The sequence below is a fragment of the Notolepis coatsorum genome (assembly GCF_963971535.1).
Source record: "Notolepis coatsorum genome assembly, chromosome: 3".
NCBI lineage: Eukaryota > Metazoa > Chordata > Actinopteri > Aulopiformes > Paralepididae > Notolepis > Notolepis coatsorum.
This window is the reverse complement of record NC_140167.1, coordinates 45,576,726-45,597,724: the sequence shown is the minus strand read 5'-3', so window position 1 is coordinate 45,597,724 and position 20,999 is coordinate 45,576,726. Positions and strand designations below refer to the sequence as shown.

The following is a 20,999-nucleotide window of genomic DNA, read 5'->3' as shown; positions in this document are numbered from 1 at the left end:
GGCTTTTTTTTTTTTTTTTTTGCCAGGCGACCGATTTTTTAAGCCAAATATCACTTCAATCCTATTAAGTTAGTTCAAGTTAGTTATTCATTTATATGTGCTATTTATGAGAGGGCTAACTTGTTGCAAAATAATAATGATAATAATAATAGCCTCATTAAAATACTATTGTTGCTTCGGTTGTTTTCAGCGTTTTATGTGCATAATCTGTTATTTAGTTTGAAATGTTCGTTGAAATAAGTAGATTTTTCGTTTTTGTTTATTAATTAAGTTAATATAAAACCATATAGTCACATTTTAGAATACAATAGAATAGAATTTTAGTATACAACTAGAAACACTGTCCTGGCCTGCTTCTAAGTTCAGTGGCCTGACAAAAAATAAATAAATAAAAAAATTAAAAATTAAAAATTAAAAAAATATTCTATTGCATTCTATTCTATTCTATTGCATAATTTTACTATCTATTCTACTATTCTATTATTGCACTGTATTATTGGTGTGCAAACCAGTCAACTTACAAAAAAGAGCCTGTTGGAGGATTTCAACAAGATAAATGCAGTGCAAAATATTTCACTATAATATTTCAAAGCGAAGTAAAAAATATTATAATAATTATTTGATCATGTTAAATGATCATTTGATCATGTTAAAAAAGGGAAAATAAAAAACATTTGTAAAAAAAAAAAAAAACATGTTTTTTCAGTGGGGCACAGATGATCATCAGTAGGGCACGTGCCCTAGTGATAGTGGTCTAAATACGCCGATGGCTGAAACAGTGAAGTTACTGGTTGTTATTTCGTATAACACACTCCACGTGACCCCAGAACCCGCCCACGACCGAATAACCTTTTTTTCGAATGAATCCGCCGTTCATTCTTTTCAGAATGAAACCAAGATGGCGGACAATAATCTTAGAGTGTCTTTGATAGGTGATTAACTCTTTGTTACAATATGTTGGAAAATGAGAGGGATACACATTTCAAGCCAACATCTTAAGCTTCAATTTAATGTAGGAATGACTATTGAAAGATTTTTTGATGATGAGCAATTCACACTAGAGTAAAAAGTGTGACAACTATCCCCGTTCTCCCCTATATTAAGGCTGTCAATCTATTAAAATATTTAATCTGATTAATCGCATGATTGTCCATAGTTAAATCGTAATTCATCGCAAATTAATCGCATATTTTGTATCTGTTCTAAATCTACGCTTAAACTGATCTTTTTCCAGTTTTAATACTCTTATCAACATGCAGTCGACAAATGCTTGCTTTATGCATGTTTATTAATGAGAAATAATGTCCAGAATCTTCAAGTAACTAAGGCCCGTTTAGACGGAAACGCTAGCAGGTGAATCCGCAAAAATATTTTTTCAGATGTGCCTTTCGTTTATACGGAAACAGCGTTTTTACGGGGGAGGAAACCGTAAAAAAGTGAAACCACCTTGGGTGGAATTCCTAGAAACGGTAAACCTTTGCGCTCTCGTCTAACTGTCAAACCGCATAAAACGATGACGAAAGGGTCGTCAAGGCTCTCGTCGCGCCTACTGCTTACATCACAGGCATGCGCCAGTAGCCTAGAAGCGTAAACAAAGCATGTCTGATTCAAACCAATGGTGATCACCTGAAGGCTACATTGGCAGTACTTTTTAAATACACAAGAATCTGTCCCGCGGCTATCACAACTATTATGACTGGACCCCCACTGTCTGTGAGTGACTCTGCTTTGGTCCAATCACATTCCCCACCCACACTCTGCGAATCAGAGGCAGAGTAGGGCGGGTCTTCACAGCACGTCATGTGACATATGCGCCAATCGTGTGACAGCGAGGGCTCCGTTGTCTCGAGTTGTTACAGCCTCGTCTGCACGGAGAATTCCACCCCAAAACGCTTGTCTAAACGCAAAATTAAAAGTGAAAACCGCAAGACGACTTTTGCGGTTTCTGTTCAGACTTCCATCCCAAAACGCTCGTCTAAACGTAGCCTCAGATGTGCAAACTGCATTGTAAAAAAAATAATAATAATAATAACAGATGGGCATACCAATTTACTAACTGTAACATTACATAGTAATGATTACTAACACATGTTGAACCTTTACACTTGAACTATTCATCCCCATTTTTTTTGAAGCAGCCATTTAACACAAAAGGATGACCCTCATGCATTGCAAATTTGCATCAAATTCAAAACAAACAGAGTGATGCACAAAATAACTTAAAAGAAAATAATAATTTAAAACAATGAATAAAGTGTGCATGAAATAATTAGGAACTTGTTACATTCACCCACACAAGGGCTGAGGACTCACACCCCCCCCCCCTCTCTCGCTCACACACACACACACACACACACACACACACACACACACACACACACACACACACACACACACACACACACACACACACACTCCGAGCTCTTTCTCTCTTGCCCCTTCCTCATCTCTCTCACCCCCCCCCTCTCTCCTTCACACACACACACACACACAGACACACACACGCACACACACACACACACACACACACACACACACACACACACACACACACACACACACACACACACACACACACACACACACACACACACACACACACACACACACACACACACACACACACACACACACACACACACACACACACACACACACACACACACACACACACACACACACACACACACACACACACACACACACACACACACACACTTTGAGTCAGAAACAAACATAGTATCAATGAGAGTATCAATACTGTAATTTTTTTTTAATACTTGCAACTGAGAAGTTTTCATTTCCTCTCTGCAAAACCAATCACTGGCAATTCCTACACTTTGATCTTTAGAAAAAATTATCATCAAGAACTGCAATAGCAAAGGCCTGTTATCAATGTTCTATAACTGGCTTGTATCTGGTTCAGACGAGACGTCAATATCTAGATTGGAGTCATGGAGGCTGGGACTTGGGGAGAGGAGATCTCAAACGAGGACTAGAACAGAGCATGCGAGGAGGCTCAGACACAAACAGCCAACACTAGCTTAAAACTACTTCAATACAAATGGCTGATGCGGACTTATATAACCCCTGTCAAACTGAATAAATACAACAGCAACACACCAGATAGTTGCTTTAAAATGTACAGAGGATCAGGGAACTTTTATACATTGTATTTGGGAATGTGACAAAATCAAGAAGTTCTGGGGGGGGGGGGGGGGGGTGAATAAAATCAAAGATATCCTGTCAGTGAATATCCCACTAGACTCCAAAATGATATTGCTACATTTATATCCAATAAATCTGAACCTGAGAACCAAACAATTTAAATGTATTGATTTTGCTATACTGCAGGCAAAAAGAACAATAGCTTTCAATTGGAAGAAAATAGACGCACCCACAATCGGTGCTTGAATTAAGAACATGGCACAATGCAAGTCTATGGAGAGAATAACATATATCCTCAGGAACAATATAGAGGTTTACGAGGATATATGGAAACCATTTAATGAATATCTGAGAAGGGAAGATATAGGAGGGCTGCTATAGGATGAGTCCCCCCGCTCTCTCCCGCGGTCAGTCGTGACCCGGACCCTGGGAGAGAGCGGAGGCACGTCAGTGAAGGTGTTATAAAGATGTAATTTATTTTTATTTATTTTTATTTTTATTTTTATTTACATTTTCTTTTCTTCTTTTCAATAATTTTTTATTACGAGCTATTCTAATGGAGGTTACCAATGAATGTACATACTATTTCTGTATGACAACAGTAAAAACAAACTCAAATATGCTAAGAGAAAGAAAAGGGGAGGGGGAGGGGATATGTGGGTATACGTATAATCTTGTGGAAAAAAGGAATTAAGAATAACTGACGACAATGAAAACCTGAAATGTGTACTGTAAAACCCAAAAAAAATATTGTATAAAAAAAAAAAAAAAAAGGCGTTAAAATAATTTTGCGTTAACTTTGACAGCCTTAATTTATATACAGCATTATTGTATGCTATCATACAGGGTTATGTGGCACAAGGCCTGACTACTAATGACATCCATTAGGGGTGCATGGTTTGCAAAACCTTACGATTCAATATGATTTAGATTCTTGGGGTCACAATTCGATTCAAAATTGATTCTTGATTCAGTACATGCATAGATTTGATTCTAGATTGCTGCTTTTATTTAAACCTTGAGTAAGATTTATTTTCCAGTTTAATTCACTCAATATGAAAAACAAATGCAATCATTTGAACATGAAACATGTTACTGGAAGTCTTCTGCAATAACAAAGACAACCCCCCCCCCCCCCCCCCCCCACCCCCCCCCCCAAAGAAAAAAGCACATTTTGATTAGCCTCTTCAGATGCACAACATGTCGGGAGGACAGATGGATAGTGACTCACACTGTACCTGTGTTGGGAGATGAAACAGCGTGCCCAGATTTTAGATTAGGACTTTTGTATGGTAGGACAATGTGCTGAATAGGATTGAGGATGGCGCTGCTATCTATACCTGTGTTTTTCAACATTGGGGTCAGGCAAGGAGGGTTACAGTGTCACTAAAATAGGTCATGATGTCAATGCAAATTATTCAGAAGGAATTGGTATCAAATATGAATAAACATTAGATTGCAAAAGGCTTTCCACACCACTGCACCATTTTTATTAGATTAGCTGGTGAAATCACTTTTGGATTCAGACCAGCCATTTATAAACATGCAGTTCCCCTGGGAAAAACATGAGGAAAAAAAGCAAACAACACTGCCACAGACAACATGAAATGATCTCAGACACTACACGGACAGGCCTATGTTTAGGAATCTATTGTCAGCTAAACTAAAATCACACAAACACCATTGCCTGCCACGGAGAATGCCATTTTGACATGTTGTCAAAACAGAACCATTTTGTAGCATAAGGCATCAGTAGCCATACGAAGCTAAGCAGCCTTCCACGCCAGAGGGCGTCTCCCCTTATAGCCTGTGTGATCCTGTATCTCCCAACCGTTGACCTCGCAAATGAGCACGCCGCATCATTATGAGAATTGGTGTGCCTGGGCGGTGCTGGGGTAGAGTGGAGCACATCAGAGCGCTGCATATCAGAGTGGAGCAGAGCAGAGAGAGAGAGAGAGAGGCAGGCACATCCACCAGTGGAGGGATCAAATCTGAACCATCTGACGCTCAAGGATTTACGGGTTTAGTCAAAATTGCTTTTCCCACTGTGGAGATTAAGCACCGTGGGATGTTTTTCACTCAGGCCAGAGAATAGCTTGCTACCGTCGCCGTCTACTGTTGTGTCTTTCACCCAGTCATCGGGGCCCCCACCCCGGGCACCAAAGAAGAGGATGTCTCAGGAATGCGGAGCACTCTCGGCTCTCGTGGGGAGTAGATTTTGACTGATTTACGAGAGGAGTCTGTCCTTCTGGGGAATGTGTACCATGCAGGTGGATGCTGTTCTCGTGCTGCTCTGTGTCTGGCTAGTGGGGGCGGCTGGGAGATCGGCCCAGCCAAGAGGTCACATGCTGGAGACCTACAAGCAAAGCAGGTAATGTCCAAAAAAAAGTGTATGTACATCTTCACACTCACAATGTCATTTCACATCATCTGTGGCAGTCATCCAAATTACTATTTTGATACAGATATGGATCTGTAATTGTTTTGCAAGGTATTGCATTGGGCTTTAGTTGAGGTTTACATGATGTACATGAAATCAAGACTTATTCAGACAGATTTGCAAGAGGAAAGAGAGGGAGACCTATATAGCCTACATCCCCCACATCTATTTATGTGCCATCAGTGAATGCTGTGTTCTCTTGATCTATAACCTAGTGGAGGGGATGTTTCTACCATTGGGCCATGTTGGGGTCAATGTCATTTATTTTGTGGTGATCATCAGGCTAATTGATTCCTCGTTTCTGTCACATTAGGCTCCAACACTAGTCAAGGCCAAAACAGATGCATGATTAGTAAAAGCTAAATTCTAATGAATATCGACTCAGTTGACCTTGACACAAGAGGCAACTAGGGCAGGAAGTAATGTTTGTACACTTGTATGTCAGATGCGGCCCAATCGCTGTTAAACGTGTCTTTTGTTTATAGGTCTTATACTAAATACATTATACAGTGGCATTATGTAAGATAGCTTTTGGCACGTAGCCAAAAAGACATATCCATCCCATTTAAAAAGTTCTCTATTACATTTGGAAGGGGGGGGGGAGGATGAATTTGACCTTTCGAATGTATTGACTCAGTTGACCTCAACAATTAGGGCATGAATTACTGCATTGGATTAAACATTTGACATGTAGGAAATGCAGGGGAATTACAGTTACAAGTGTCAAATGTATTTGACACAATATTTTCTTGCAGTTGATGGGGCTGAACGATTTGGGATTTGGGATTATTTTGACCGATATTGCAATTGCGATATGATTTACGATGTTAGAGGGAAAGATAGCTTTTGCCTCATTATTCTCAGTTTAGTTGAAAAACATACTGAAATGATCATGATGTCATTTGTGCGGGGATCTGTATACCAAACAAAGATGTTTTTTTTAAGTCTGTGGAATACGACTTGTAGGCCAGAACATCTCTCCAACATGACGATATTCAATTTAGAATGGTATTTTGACACACTTAAAAAAATATTGCGCCTCCTGTGCTTTGGATATTGCACTATATTGCAATTTCGATCAAATTTGAATGATTAACTGAGGGCTGTGATCTTATCTTATTCATAAAGAATAAAGTAGAAATACAAATTTTTCTGATGAAACTCTCCCATAGATTATCCTACAGGAAAATAGCAAACTAATAAAAAATAGTTATGTTATATGAATCTGGACAATAGGGTGGGCATGATACAATATTATCACAATAAGATAGTATCGTACAATTTAAGTCACAATACGATAGTATTGCGATTTTGCAGTTTATTACCTTTTTTCAACTACAAGTTATGTCCCCAACAGAAAGCTTTGTCACCATCTGCAATAAAAAAAACATATATACATCTGTTTTATCCACTAAGATAAAGTTTTCAGTCTGAAAGTATTATTTAAGTATTATTATTATCTTTAAGTTTTATTTGTGTTTCTTTGATTTTTTACGATTGATACTTCCTACCGTCCGTGTATCTGTACAATATAGGCATGCAAAATATCAAGATACTGTACTGTATTGTTTTTTTCCCCCAGCCCTACTGTATCATGCTGCAGTAGCCCTCGTGCCAAGTGTGAAACTGTATTCTCATTAATCGCTGATCAAAATGATAAAGCTTTCTGAGGCAAACTGAAACACCATGCCTTAAGCGTATGTATTAGCGTTATGTATTCCACCATCCCTTATTCCCTTTCATATTGTAATCCCTCAGCCATGTTTCCTTTAGACACAGTATCACTCTGGTGCAATAATGGAAGCTATTTATAGATCTGAGGAAGAATAAAGTAGCAGGTCGTATCTGCTCACTATTAAGACTCAGCTCTTTTGATGAAAATGAAATGTTTGTGACATAGGAGTCCTCCTACTCAATAAGGACAGCAACACGACTGTCTGTTGGGTGCATACGCATATGCATAGAGGTGATTTATTCAGAGAACATAACAAAAAAAGGCAACAACATTTGAATAATGATTGGCAGCTATGTTCAACAATACCGGTTGATACTGTAATTTAACCAATACTTTTCAGAGTCCCAGAATCCTCTGTGACATCGAAGTAACTTCAGGGTGATCATCTTAGTCATGACGTGATTTATGATGGTCGTTAACTATAAGAAGAGCAAAAGCCGAAATCCTCTGATAGGTATCTGAACGACAGAGACACTAGTAGTACATGTCTTTATGCAGCTTGGTTACATAAAAAACACTGTGCCTTGTAACTGTGTCTCTGTATGACACAAACCTGAGGGACACATTTCTCAAGCCGTCTGAAGCCACCTCTCCTGTCTCCTGCACCTGACTATTCTAGTCTGAGTACACGTTAGTGTGTTTCATGTTCTGAGAAGTATGGAAAGCCATAAGGGTCATAGAGAAAAGAAACCCAAAAAACTGTAGTGTTGTTGCTGAGTCTTCTCTGACGTTCACACAAAGATCTTCTTCCTTCGCATGCATGGCCCATTTCTCTAACACTCTCTCTCCTCAAAGTGTGAAATTGCAATCCCCACCTCCTTGCGACAAAAACCACTGGATGCTGTTGGCATTGGTTTGAGTTTATATCATATTACTTAGTCTATTTCAGGCTTGCCTTGAAGGGAAAATCGCAAATGCACCGACTACATTAGAGGAAGGATCAGCGCGGGGCAGCGCAAAGTCAAGAGAATCATTAGCTATCCATCCAAGGAGAGTAATGCCTCATTTGACTTTATTACAGACCACGGCTGAGGCCATAACGTTATGGAAAAACGTTTGGTTTTACACAAATCCGAAGCAACTTGCAGTACCGCGACCGGAGCGTGTCGGGGATGGCCTCTGCAGGGACATCCAGCCCATTAACTGTAACGGTGTCTGCCACGCTCCATCTAGCGAGGTCGAGAGCGGGCGGAAGCAGGGGCAGGCCAGATTGAGCCACGTCCAGACAGCCAGTCTGTTGTGTGCCGTAGGCAGGCAGCGAGGGGATTGGGGAGGCATTTCTGCCAAGAGGATTAGGAACCAGCTGCTAGATGGACAGAGAGGAGTAGCACCCATCACCCATCAGAACATTACCCGTTAGCACACAGCAACGCAGACTATTTCCTCTCTTCTAATTCCGTTTGCTGTATGATCTGTTTTTTTGTTAGTTTTTTTGGGGTCATCCCTATGTTCCCCGGGTCCTATGTTCCCCGGGTTCTATGTTCCCCCGTTTTTTTTTTTAAATGAAAGGTTCTATGTTCCCCGGGTTCTATGTTCCCCGGGTTCTATGTTCCCCCTATGTTCCCCCTATGTTATGTTCCCCGGTAGCCGCAAAGGGTTCTATGTTCCCCGGGTTCTATGTTCCCCCGGTAGCGAGTGGATTCCAAAGATAGTGACTTATTATGTTTCCCCAAGCCAGTGGATTCCAAAGATAGTCACTTTTATAGATAATTCATTTGTATCTCAACGGAGTCACGGATCTAGTCGGGCCATGTAACATTATGCCGTTACAAAAAAAAAAAGCGGGGAACATAGAACCCGGGGAACATAGGACCCGGGGAACATAGACATGTTCCAGTTTTTTTGGCCAAATCTCAGTTTGACACTCTCACCTTTGTGTTACTGGTTCTCCTGTCATCCCGATTCTGTTTTCTTTTTATCTTTCACTACTAATTTCTCTCTCTCTCTTTCTCTCCCCCTCTCTCTCTTTCTCTCTCTATCTTTCTCCCTCTCTATTTATCCCTCTATCTCTCTCCCTCTTTCTTTCTCTCCCTCTCTCTTTCGCTCTCTCTCCCCCTCTCTCTCTCTCTCTTTCTGTCTCTCCCCCCCCTCTCTCTCTCTCTCTCTCTCTCTCTCTCTCTCTCTCTCTCTCTCTCTCTCTCTCTCTCTCTCTCTCTCTCTCTCTCTCTCTCTCTCTCTCTCTCTCTCTCTCTCTCCCCCCTATCTCACTCTCTCTCTCCCTCTCTTTGATTGATTGATTGAAAATTGTATTAACAGATTGCAGAATGGGTACAATACAGTACAGCTTAATACACACAATTATTAAGGGGATGCAGACCATAGAAAGACTTTCATCTTGTTTACATCAGGGTCCCCCATTTTCAATTCATCATAACATATATGACATACATGACATACAGGTAGACAGTACTGTTACATCTAGATACATACCAGATCTACAAATATACAGTACTGTTTATGAGTACAAAAAGAGTCTGAAAAGAAAGTATATACATCTGAGGGGGAAGAAACTGTACATTGGAGGAGGTTGGGTAGGTGGGGTGGGGGTGAACTGTACATTGGAGGGGGGTTGGGTTTGGACATTTACAGGGGCCAGTTTCGAATTGCAGTCTCCCGTTAGGTGCTCTTTGAGAGTGGTTTTGAAAGTGGGTAATTTAATTTAATTTAATTTAATTTATTTAATGACCACCCAGCCAGGCTGGTGGAATTTAGTTTCAGTGCAGGTTTCATAGCAGTTCCAACATAAAAACATAAAAACATAGAACATATGACATCACTTACAGCGTACATAAAAGAAAACACAATTACATACAGGTAGATACAGAGTGTGTCCATGTCCATGTCAGCAGAGGTAAGGGGGGTTGCGGGGGGTACTACAGGGGGGGGGGGGGGGTGCTACAGGGAGTTCAGTGTCCGTATGGCAGTGGGGAAGATAGGGTAGTGATTCACATTCCTTTAGCTGTGGGTAGGGTCATTCCACATTGATGTGGCATAATTGCTAAACGTGTTTAGTCCCTTGTTTGAGCCGAATCTGGGTTTAACATGATTTGTGAAGCTCCCTCTGGTGTTGTGGTTGTGGTATTCACTGACCTTTGGGAAGTATTTTGACATGTACATGGGTACCTTAGTGGTGTAGTGTATCTTGTAGACAAGGCCCATTGCAAGTTGTTGTACTCTGTCGTCTACTCTAAGCCATCCTATAGGTTGTCAAAGTGGGCAGGGGTGAGGTGGGTTCTAGGAGTAAGGTCAAGCAGTAGTCTGACCAGTTTGTTTTGTAATGTTTGTAATTTTGTTTTTAGCGCCTTTGAGGTGCTTTGGTACCATGAGGTGCAAGCATAGTTGTAGTACCCTTGAATGAGTGCTCCTGCCAGAGTCTTCAGGGTATTCTTGTTTACCAGAGAGGAGATCCGGTACAAAAATCTAGTTCGTTGGTTGACTTTTTTTTATTACATTGGATGCCATTTTGTCACAGGAAAGATTTGCCTCTAGGATGGAACCCAGGTATGTAGTTTCATCTTTCCTTGTGACAATATTGTCACCCAACTGAGAAGCCGTCGGTCTTGCTGAGTTTGTTATTTGAACCGAAGAAAATAGACTCTGTTTTACCCAGGTGTAATGATAGTTTGTTATCAGTGAGCCAGGTGCAGATTCTGCCTAGTTCCGAGCCGAGGGTTTTTTCAACCTGTAACTTGTTCTTGTCAGAGACGAGCAGGGCTGAGTCGTCCGCGAACAGGAAAAAGTTGCAGTCACAAGCTGACGACATGTCATTTGCATAAATTAGGAACAGTAGCGGTCCTAGTATGCTTCCTTGTGGAACACCACAGCTCACTGGGAGGGGGGGGGGGGGGGGGGGATAGAGTACCATTTACCTCCACCATCTGTTCTCTCCCCTCCAGGTAGGATTGCATCCAGCACACTGATAGACTATCAAAACCAATTGCTTTTAGCTTGTCAATCAGAATTGAGTGATTGACAGTGTCGAAGGCCTTGTGTAGGTCCAGCATGACCATGTCGCAGTATTTGCCCGTGTCCACCTCTTGTTTGATGTGGTCGTTCAAATAGAGAAGGCATGTGTCAGTGGAGTGGGATGTTCTGAAGCCAGATTGGAATTTGTAGATTAGATTTCTTTCCGTGAGGTACTTTTCGACCTGTTTGTATAAAAAAAATGTCCATGACTTTCGAGATGGAGGTAAGAATAGATGCCCTTTTTGTGCAGGGGGGTTACTCTTGCAATTTTGTATTTGGATACGTGTCCCTGTTTTATGGAGAGGTTTATTATGTGTGTGATGACTGGGGTGATGGCGGCTGCTGAGTCTCTGAGAAATTTGGAGGGGATATTGACATGGCCAGTGGCCTTGTTCGGTTGGAGGGCGCTCAGTTTTTTGTGTACCTCAGCTGTTGTTACCATTTCTAGTTTGAAATCATCTAGGTTATTGTAATAGGCTAGGATGTGTTCTACCCCAAAATGCCCTGAGTGGGAGGGTAGTTTATTTACCAGTGTTGTGGCTATGTTTGTGAAGAAAATGTTTAAGTAATTGACCACATCCAGCTTGTCTGTGATGAGCGTCTTATATGTCTTTATGTTTATGTTTGAAAATCTGGTTTTAAGTTTTTTACTGCAGCCTAGTTGATTATTGAGTAATTTCCAAAGTTCACAGGGTTTATTTTTGTTTTCCTCAGTTTTGTCATTGATGAAATAATTTTTTGCAGTTTGAGTCACATGGGCTTGGAGTTCACTGCTTGAGCTTTTGGTAAGCTTTGACTGACTTTTACGAAACTCAAGAGAATTTTTTGTCTCTGGTTTTCATAGTGGTCAATATTTCGGCGTGCATCCATGGCTCAGCGCGATTTTTTACCCTGGTGGTTCTTAGGGGGGCCATGTCGTTTAGTATTTTTGAGAATTTGGTTTTGAAACCAAGCCATGTTTCTTCCACTAGTGTACCACTGAGCTCTTCTGACTAGTCCAGGCTCAGTGACCTGAATACTGTTGTCTAAAGTCAGGCATAGAAATGTCCTCGTGCCCCTTCTGTTTTTTTTGTTTTTTTGTGGATAAAATGTCAGTTTCAGTATTACTTTATTTGTCATATGTAGGTTAACACAGGGGTTAACGGTACAATGCAATGTATTTGACAAGTGTCATGTACAAAGGTCTGATGACCACACAGAATAGTAACTGGAGCAGGCTGTACATGAACAGAAAACAGCCCCTCTCAGTAAATGCTTTTCAAACAGTCCCGGTCAGGTAGGTAATAAACAAAGGCGTTTCAAATGGCAAATAATATTTATTGTAGCGGGACTTGAAACCCACTGCTTTTCCGAAAGGGAAAATTATGTTTATTTTAGAGGGGATTTAAACCCAGAACACACACAAAGGGAAAAAGGTAAGGGGAGAACAAACACGGTATACACACAGACAAACAAACATTTAACAAAATAACTATGTGTCCGTTTATAGGACACCACCACAGTTCAGGATTAATCGACACCAAGTGGTAACTAGCACAAAGCCACACAATATCGCTTCCACCGCGACAGCTAGGCGAGAAGGCAACCTCCTCACTCCACTCTGGAACGTGGCAGTGATTTAAATGAGGCGCCCCGTGTGTGTGTCATCTTCCAGACTATATCCACTCATTCCACTGACTGCCCACAGGTGAACCAAGCAGGTGCAATCAGCTCAATCAGGGGGATGAGTGGTATCTGGGGAAAGGAGAAAGAAAAACAGAATTAGAAGATGACACATCACACAAACAAAAATAACATAACACATACTAATTATACTAACCTGATGTTCACATGGTCTTCCAAATACAGTAATAATGATAATGACCAACCCACGTACGTCACACAAGATAAACAGGTCAGCTCAGCAGTAAGAGCACTAGCCGCAATGGAGGTTTATGAGTTGAGAAGCCTGACGGTGACGGCCCGGTGGTACAAACTGTATTTGAGCCTGGTGGTGCAGCCATGCTCCTGTATCATCTGCCAGACTGTAACAAGGAGAATAGCAGGTCCTTAATGATGCTCTGTGTCTTCCGCATGCGCCGCTGATGAAAGAACGGCCAGTGATGTGCTGTGCCACCTCCACTACTCTCTGTAGTGATTCGCGGCTGTGGGCAGAACAGTTCCTGTACCAGGCCGTGATGCAAGCCGTCAGCAAGCTCTCCATGGTGCACCTGTAGAAATTAGTCTCCTCAGGAAATAGAGCCGCTGGTGGGCTTTCTTGACCACTGTGTCTGTGTGTAGTGACCAGGAGAGGTCCTCCTCTGTGATGTGCACACAGAGGAACTTGAAGCTGCCGACCCTCTCAATCTCATCAAATGTAGATGGAGAGGTGTCCGCCCCCCCCCCCCCGCTGTCTCCTGTAGTCCACGGTCATCTCTTTAGTCCATGATGTAACTGGATGTATTAGATCTCCTGCCAAATAGATCATAGAATGGTAGAATAATAGAATGGTAGAATAAAAAACAATAGAATGGTAGAATAATAGGATGTTAGAATTAAATAATGAAACTAAAATACCGTTAGTAGCTGTAAATTAGCGCTTCGCTACAAACACTAAACTCAGTGCATCTTGTTACGGTCTGGTAGGTGTGTTGGACCCAGGTGTGGTGTAGAACAGATAAGACGATAGGCAGGTGTTGATTTTCAAAACAATGAGCTACTCTTTATTTCGAGTAGAGAATAAATATGCATATGATGGGAGAAATGTCCGTCTCCAAAGGCATTAGATCAACTTCACAAATCATAAAGTAAACTACACCATAAAACGGGGAAAATAAAGGGAAGACAACAAGGTCTCCAAAACAGGTTAAATTGTAAACTCGTCTAACAACGATGCTGCATACACACGTAAACATAACTTTCAATTACTGATCACTTCGGTAGTCAAAGCGACACGACAGCTAAGACACATAGCGAATGTACTTATTCCAAAAACGGATTTAACACAACAGTCAAAGAGACATGAAATCAAACAAGCTTATCCTCCATGGCAAGGAGCGATAAGGCTTCAGCAAGAATGCATAGAACTACTTACGGCAAAGGTTCAGTGATCGACTGACGATCTGACTAGTAACCAGGAAGAACATATAAAGCCAACTTAACTATACACACCAGGTACCAATTAGAGCAATCAGGGCAGAAAGACAGGTAATTACCATTGGTCAACGCCAGGGCTTTTGCTCCCAGATGAGAGCAAAACCCCAAACGTTACAGTACTCCCCCCAACGAACCTGACGTTCACCTAGGTGCCTCAGGGTATAGTTGACGGAAGTCTCTAATGGGTCTAAAAATTTTCCCTCTGAGGCATCCATGGTTATTCTTCTAGTCCGTACCCCTCCCAGTCCACAAAAAATGTAAACCCCCTACCCCTCTGCCGGCAACCCACGATCCTCCGCACCGTGTAGACAGTTTGTCCATCAATGATGCGGGCGGAGGAACAGCAGGAACTGGCGGGGACATGGGCGAGGTAAGGAAGGGTTTCAGGAGAGATATGTGGAACGTTTGGTGAACCCGCATGGAAGTCGGGAGTAGCAGCCTGTAGGCCACCAGGTTCACCCGCCGCACCACCTTAAATGGACCCACAAACTGGGGAACCAATTTCCTGGACTTGACCTGGAGGGGAAGATCCCGGGTCGAGAGCCAGACCTTCTGTCCCAGACAGAAGACCGGGGCCGGACGGTGCTTGCGGTTGGCCTGATGCTGGGACCTGACAGACGCCCTCTGCAGCGCCGCCCAAACCTGCCTCCAGGTCCGGCGACAGCGACCAACGTGAGCCTGGACGGAGGGCACCTCAGCCTCCTTCTCCTGCTCAGGAAACAGGGGGGGGGGGGGGTGATAGCCATATTGGCACTGAAATGGGGACAGACCAGTGGATGAACACAAGAGGGTGTTGTGAGCATACTCTGCCCACGCCAGCCGCAGACTCCAGGTCGCCAGATTGCCAGAGACGTAGCACCTCAGCACACCCTCCAGATCCTGGTTGACACGCTCTGTCTGACCGTTGGATTGCAGATGGAACCCGGATGACAGGCTGACGGAGGCGCAGAGGCTGGTCGCAAACGCCTTCCAGAACCTGGAGGCGAACTGAGGACCCCAATCGGAGACAATGTCCTGTGGGAGCCCGTGCACCCGAAAAACGTGCTGCACCACAAGGTCAGCTGTTTCCCGGGCCGCAGGGAGTTTGGGGAGAGCGATGAAATGGGCCACTTTAGGAAACATGTGAAAAATAAAGCCCACCTGGCCTGGCGTGCGTTAAGTCGCTTGGCCCCCTGAATGTATGCCATGTTCTTGTGGTCGGTCCATACTATAAAGGGTTGTGCAGCCCCCTCCAACCATTGCCTCCACTCTTCCAAAGCTAATTTAATGGCCAACAACTCATGATTCCCCACATCGTAGTTGCGTTCGGCCAGGGACAGGCGGCGTGAAAAAAAAAGTGCAAGTGCACTTTCCCGTCCTTTAAGCATCTCTGAGAGAGCACCCCCCCCCCCCACCGCGACATCGGAGGCATCCACTTCTACCAGAAATGGAACCTCCGAATCTGGGTGGACTAAGACAGCGGCAGAGGTGAATCAGTGTTTAAGGTCGCGGAAGGCGTTCTCTGCCCGAGGTGACCAGTCAAAACCTGGCAGAGAAGCCTTAGTGAGGGCTGTTAAAGGAGCAGCTAGGGCACTAACATTTTGTATAAACCGCCTGTAAAAGTGAGCAAATCCTAAGAAAAAATAAGGATGTCGTCCAGATAAACAAAGACAAACACCTCTATCCAGTCCCGCAGCATGTCATTCGCCAGCGCCGGGAAGACTGCCGGTGCATTAGCCAGGCCAAAGGGCATGACCAGGTACTCATAATGACCATTGGGTGTGTTAAAGGCAGTCTTCCACTCATCCCCCTCCCTAATCCTGAATGCATAGAACTACTTATGGCAAAAGTTTAGTGATCGACTGACGATCTGACTAGTAACCAGGAAGAACATATAAAGCCAACTTAACTATACACACCAGGCAGGTACCAATTAGAGCAATCAGGGCAGAAAGACAGGTAATTACCATTGGCCAACGCCAGGGCTTTTGCTCCCAGATGAGAGCAAAACCCCAAACGTTACAGCATCTGGTCTTTTGTGCATAAATGTATGTTACAAGTCTAACACTACTTTAATGTCCATATCAAATAAACGTAATTCAACTTAAATCAACTTAAACTTAAATTATTTAGTGTTGCATTGCTTTTCATTGTGACAATAGATTGTAATGTTGTGTGGTTTGCCAGGTGTGTTTTGAGTCTTTCGTAAATCAATCTGGTATTTTACTAACAGGTCAAGAAGAGAGACCTCAAGAATGGATGGGGGAGGAGGTCACAATACTGGAAGGTCAGTTTTATCAAATAAATAAATAATAATAATAGTAATTTGCTATTCCTGAATGTAATACTTTTGGCCATGCTCAATTTATTTAACACATGGGAAACATTATATGTACATTTAAATTTAGGCATTTAGCTGACGCTTTTATCCAAAGCAAGTTAAGCGACTTACAAGCAGTGGCGGCTGGTGAAGAATATTCTAGGTGGGGCGGTGCCATATTCAATCAGTTTCAGTAACTACAGTATATAACCAGACCTGCAAACTGATAAGCGGTGAAAAAGGTGATGTTTATAAACCAAATTGTGGGCATTGTCCCCCAGAAGAAAATCATTGTGATTTTAACATGTAAACGAAGCACTCAGAGAAGAAAATAAAGGGAAAAGACAACCCGTATCTGGGTCTGACAGCACTACAATTACATTTTCATATCATAATATCATAACGCAGAGGCTGAGACTCACTTCTTTTGCTGCCGGTAGAACATCGCGTACGAATTGGAAGAGCCGCCATGTGTCGCGCTAACCCTTCCAGAAGCTTTGTGGTCCGGGCTTGAACTTTCCATAAATGTGTCTCCATAAATCCATTTAGTTAGATCCAGCACTGAATGTATCTTGTGATTATTATACATGTTTCAAGTCAACAACAATTAGCGTTATTTCCTGGTTAACTTACATATGACGAAAGCACGTAAGGGCTTGCACTAAAACAACCAATAGAAATGCATTTGAAAAAAGATGTGTAAATGCCAACACATGAATGAACGAGAAGATTGAGGGGCGATTGGCAGCCAGAGATAAGTCGCCCATGGAGTGTCAGACAGTGATTCTGAGATTCATTCCAGAACAAAATTAGATGCTGCGGCTGATTGGACTATGATATTCAGAGGCAGGATTTTTAAAACAAATGTTATATTTATCATACAAATGTTCAAACAGTGTTGAGACTTGGGTGCTGCAGTGTTGAGTGCATAGTAGTAGAAACATATTAGTATAGTAGGTAGTAATATACAGTAGGCAAGGAAGATTATTATTATTATTATTATTTGTATTTATTTATTTATTTATTTATTTATTTATTTATTTATTTATTTATTTATTTATTTATTTATTTATTTATTTATTTATTTATTTATTTATTTATTTATTTATTTATTTATTTATTTATTTATTTATTTATTTATTTATTTATTTATTACACATTCCCAAAAGGATAACTGTTGCAACTCTTCTTCCTCTCTCTCCAGCCCAATTTTTAAACGAAGTCCAGACATGACGAAGTCTCCGATGACAAAATCTGAGCAGCTTCTAAGAATAGATGACCATGATTTCACCATGAGGCCTGCATTTGGAGGTTAGCAAAACGAACGCAACATGCTACACTGTTACTGACGTACTACAGGGGGGACGACGACGACGACACAGTGTTGTGTTCAAACACAACTTTGCAAAGTGGCAGCCTACTGGTAAATTAAAGGAACCATCTTCTCCAAAGTCAGACAAGAAGATAGATACCAATTTCCTCTCTGTGTGTTCAGTAGAGTAGAAAGCTATTCGGCTGCAAGCTAGCATATGAATGGAAGCGGATACGGACCACTAGGCTAGAGGAAATTGGTATCTATCTTCTTGTCTGACCGTGGAGAAGATGGTTTATTTAATCAAAGGGTTGACCTTACTTTCACAAATGTAGGCTATAGTCCACACATAAGCTCTTAACTTAAGCTGGGATAGGGATACAAGTGGGGGACTGCTTGGTCAATCAATATCAAGATCTGTCCAGTGGTCATAAGCTGAACTCTTGGAAACCCATAATGACACCATCCACACATGAGCTGCGCACGCAGTCTACTCATTCTATATTCTTTATATTACCAGTGTGGATACAGTGGCGTTGCTTGTTTCAGTGTTTACTGTACAGGGATTTGGTGCCAGCTTTTTTTCTATTTAGACTATAGGATTATGCCTAGGAAAAGAAACAGGCCACTGTGGTAGATGATAATGGGGTATGAGTTCACTGACTTAGTATTTTATCTCTCTTTATCGCTTTATTTCTATTGTGAGCTAAATGACTACACGCATGTGAGCTTAAAGATCCCCTCCAGATGTATTTCAAACCCTTAAAAAATGTAATTTTTTTTTTATGGTTTTTCCACCAAATTGTTCAATAAACTACAGAAAATGGCTTAGGAGCATCTCTACACCTTTACCCTCATTAATAATGCAAGGGTCTATGAATATGCTAATAAGCAACAAGGACTCATAGATATTTGCCAGTAATTCCAAGTCGGCAGCTTATATTCTTTCAAGACACTGTCAATACCCACTCAGCTTTTTGTATATGGAGAAGCTAAAGGTGTTAAGTTACCACATATCGGCCCAAGATAGGTTGGCCTATTAGTGACATCACACATGCAACTCCGGTTTCAGGGAAGTACAGAGAAGCTCTCCCTCTCCATGGGAAGAATGTAAAAAAAGGTGCTCTAGTGAAATTCTGCACAATTAACTATCTGTATAGTCAAAGACATGCTCCCAATATGAGTTAACCATTAAAAAAAGGGGACCTTTAATTAAACCGGGGACATCTGCCGTGAGACCAGTGACATTTATGATATGAGAGAGAAAATCTGTAACAGGTTTAGTCTGACCACATTTACAATCTGTCAGTATTGTCGTTAAGAAGATCACGCACCAAGTGACCCCAGTATCAAACTGTGACCGTCAGATTTAGGCCGTCGATTGCAGCTGCCTCTGATAATCAGCTGGACGTAAAAGATGGATGTTATCTATAACAGCAACAACTGTGAGCCACTGTGACCTGCTTATGTTTGTGTACTACTGGAGGATGATGTCAAGTAAAAAGGCTGAGGTCAAAAGAGTCCCAGCCAGTGACATCACAACACAAGCAATGTTCAGAATATATCTGCCACAATTTACAATAATATAATGGTAGAATGGTAGAATAATATAATGATATAATAATATAATGGTAGAATGGTAGAATAATAGAATAGAATAATAGAATGGTAGAATGGTAGAATAATATAAGGTAAAACAATATAATGGTATAATAATAAAATAGTAGAATGGTAGAATAATACAATGGTAGAATGGTAGACTAGTAGAATGGTAGAATAATATAATGGTAGAATAATATAATGGTAGAATAATATAATGGTAGAATGGTAGAATAATATAATGGTAGAATGATAGAATAATAAAATAATAGAATTGTAGAATGGTAGAATAATATAATGGTAGAATGATAGAATAATAAAATAATAGAATGGTATAATAATAGAATGGTAGAATGGTAGAATAATACAATGGTAGAATAGTAGAATGGTAGAATAATACAATGGTAGAATAGTAGAATGGTAGAATAATACAATGGTGGAATAATACAATGGTAGAATAGTAGAATGGTAGAATAATAGAATGGTAGAATAATACAATGGTAGAATGGTAGAATAATAGAATGGTAGAATAATAGAATGGTAAAATAATAGAATGGTACAGTATAACAATAAAATAGTCGAATTGTAGAATGATACAATGGTAGAATGGTAGAATAGTAGAATGGTAGAATAATATAATGGTAGAATAATATAATGGTAGAATGGTAGAATAGTAGAATAATATAATGGTAGAATAATAAAATAATAAAATGGTAGAATAATACAATGGTAGAACTGTAAAATAGTATAATGGTAGACTAATATAATGGTAGAATAATATAATGGTAGAATAATATAATGGTAGAATAATATAATAGTAGAATAATACCACATGTATTTTTTCATTTTTTTTTTATTGTTCCAGTCTTTCTGTTTTTATCTTTTCCTGGGCTGCGCCCCGGGCCGATGTAACTATTAGTTGAGGGGCGCAATATAAATAAATGTATCATATCATATCATATCAATACAATGGTAGAATAGTATAATGGTAGAATAATATAATGGTAGAATAATAGAATGGTAAAATAGTAGAATGGTAAAATAATAGAATGGTAGAATAGTAGAATAATACAATGGTAGAATGGTAGAATAGTAGAATGGTAGAATAATAGAATGGTAGAATAATAGAATGTTAGATTGATAGAATAACCGAATGGTAGAATGGTAGAATAATAGAATGGTAGAATAGTAGAATGGTAGAATAATAGAATGGTAGAATAATAGAATTGTACAATGGTAGAGTAATAGAATGGTAGAATAATAGAATGGTACAATGGTAGAGTAATAGAATGGTAGAATAGCAGAATGATAGAATAATATAATGGTACAAAGGTACAATAGTACA

General features: G+C 40.8%; 1 protein-coding gene across 1 annotated transcript in view; it reads left to right on the top strand.

Moving 5' to 3' along the window:
* Positions 1 to 5,423: 5,423 nt before the first annotated feature.
* LOC311226229 (gamma-aminobutyric acid receptor subunit rho-1-like) overlaps positions 5,424 to 20,999 on the top strand; it is a gene marked incomplete at both ends in the record, with an annotated part of 121,598 nt that continues 106,022 nt past the window's right edge. The window contains 3 exons of the mRNA XM_084311621.1: positions 5,424 to 5,539; positions 16,657 to 16,710; positions 17,948 to 18,054. Of these exons, the coding sequence (XP_084167747.1) occupies positions 5,424 to 5,539; positions 16,657 to 16,710; positions 17,948 to 18,054 (277 nt within the window). The remainder of the gene's footprint in view (positions 5,540 to 16,656; positions 16,711 to 17,947; positions 18,055 to 20,999) is intronic.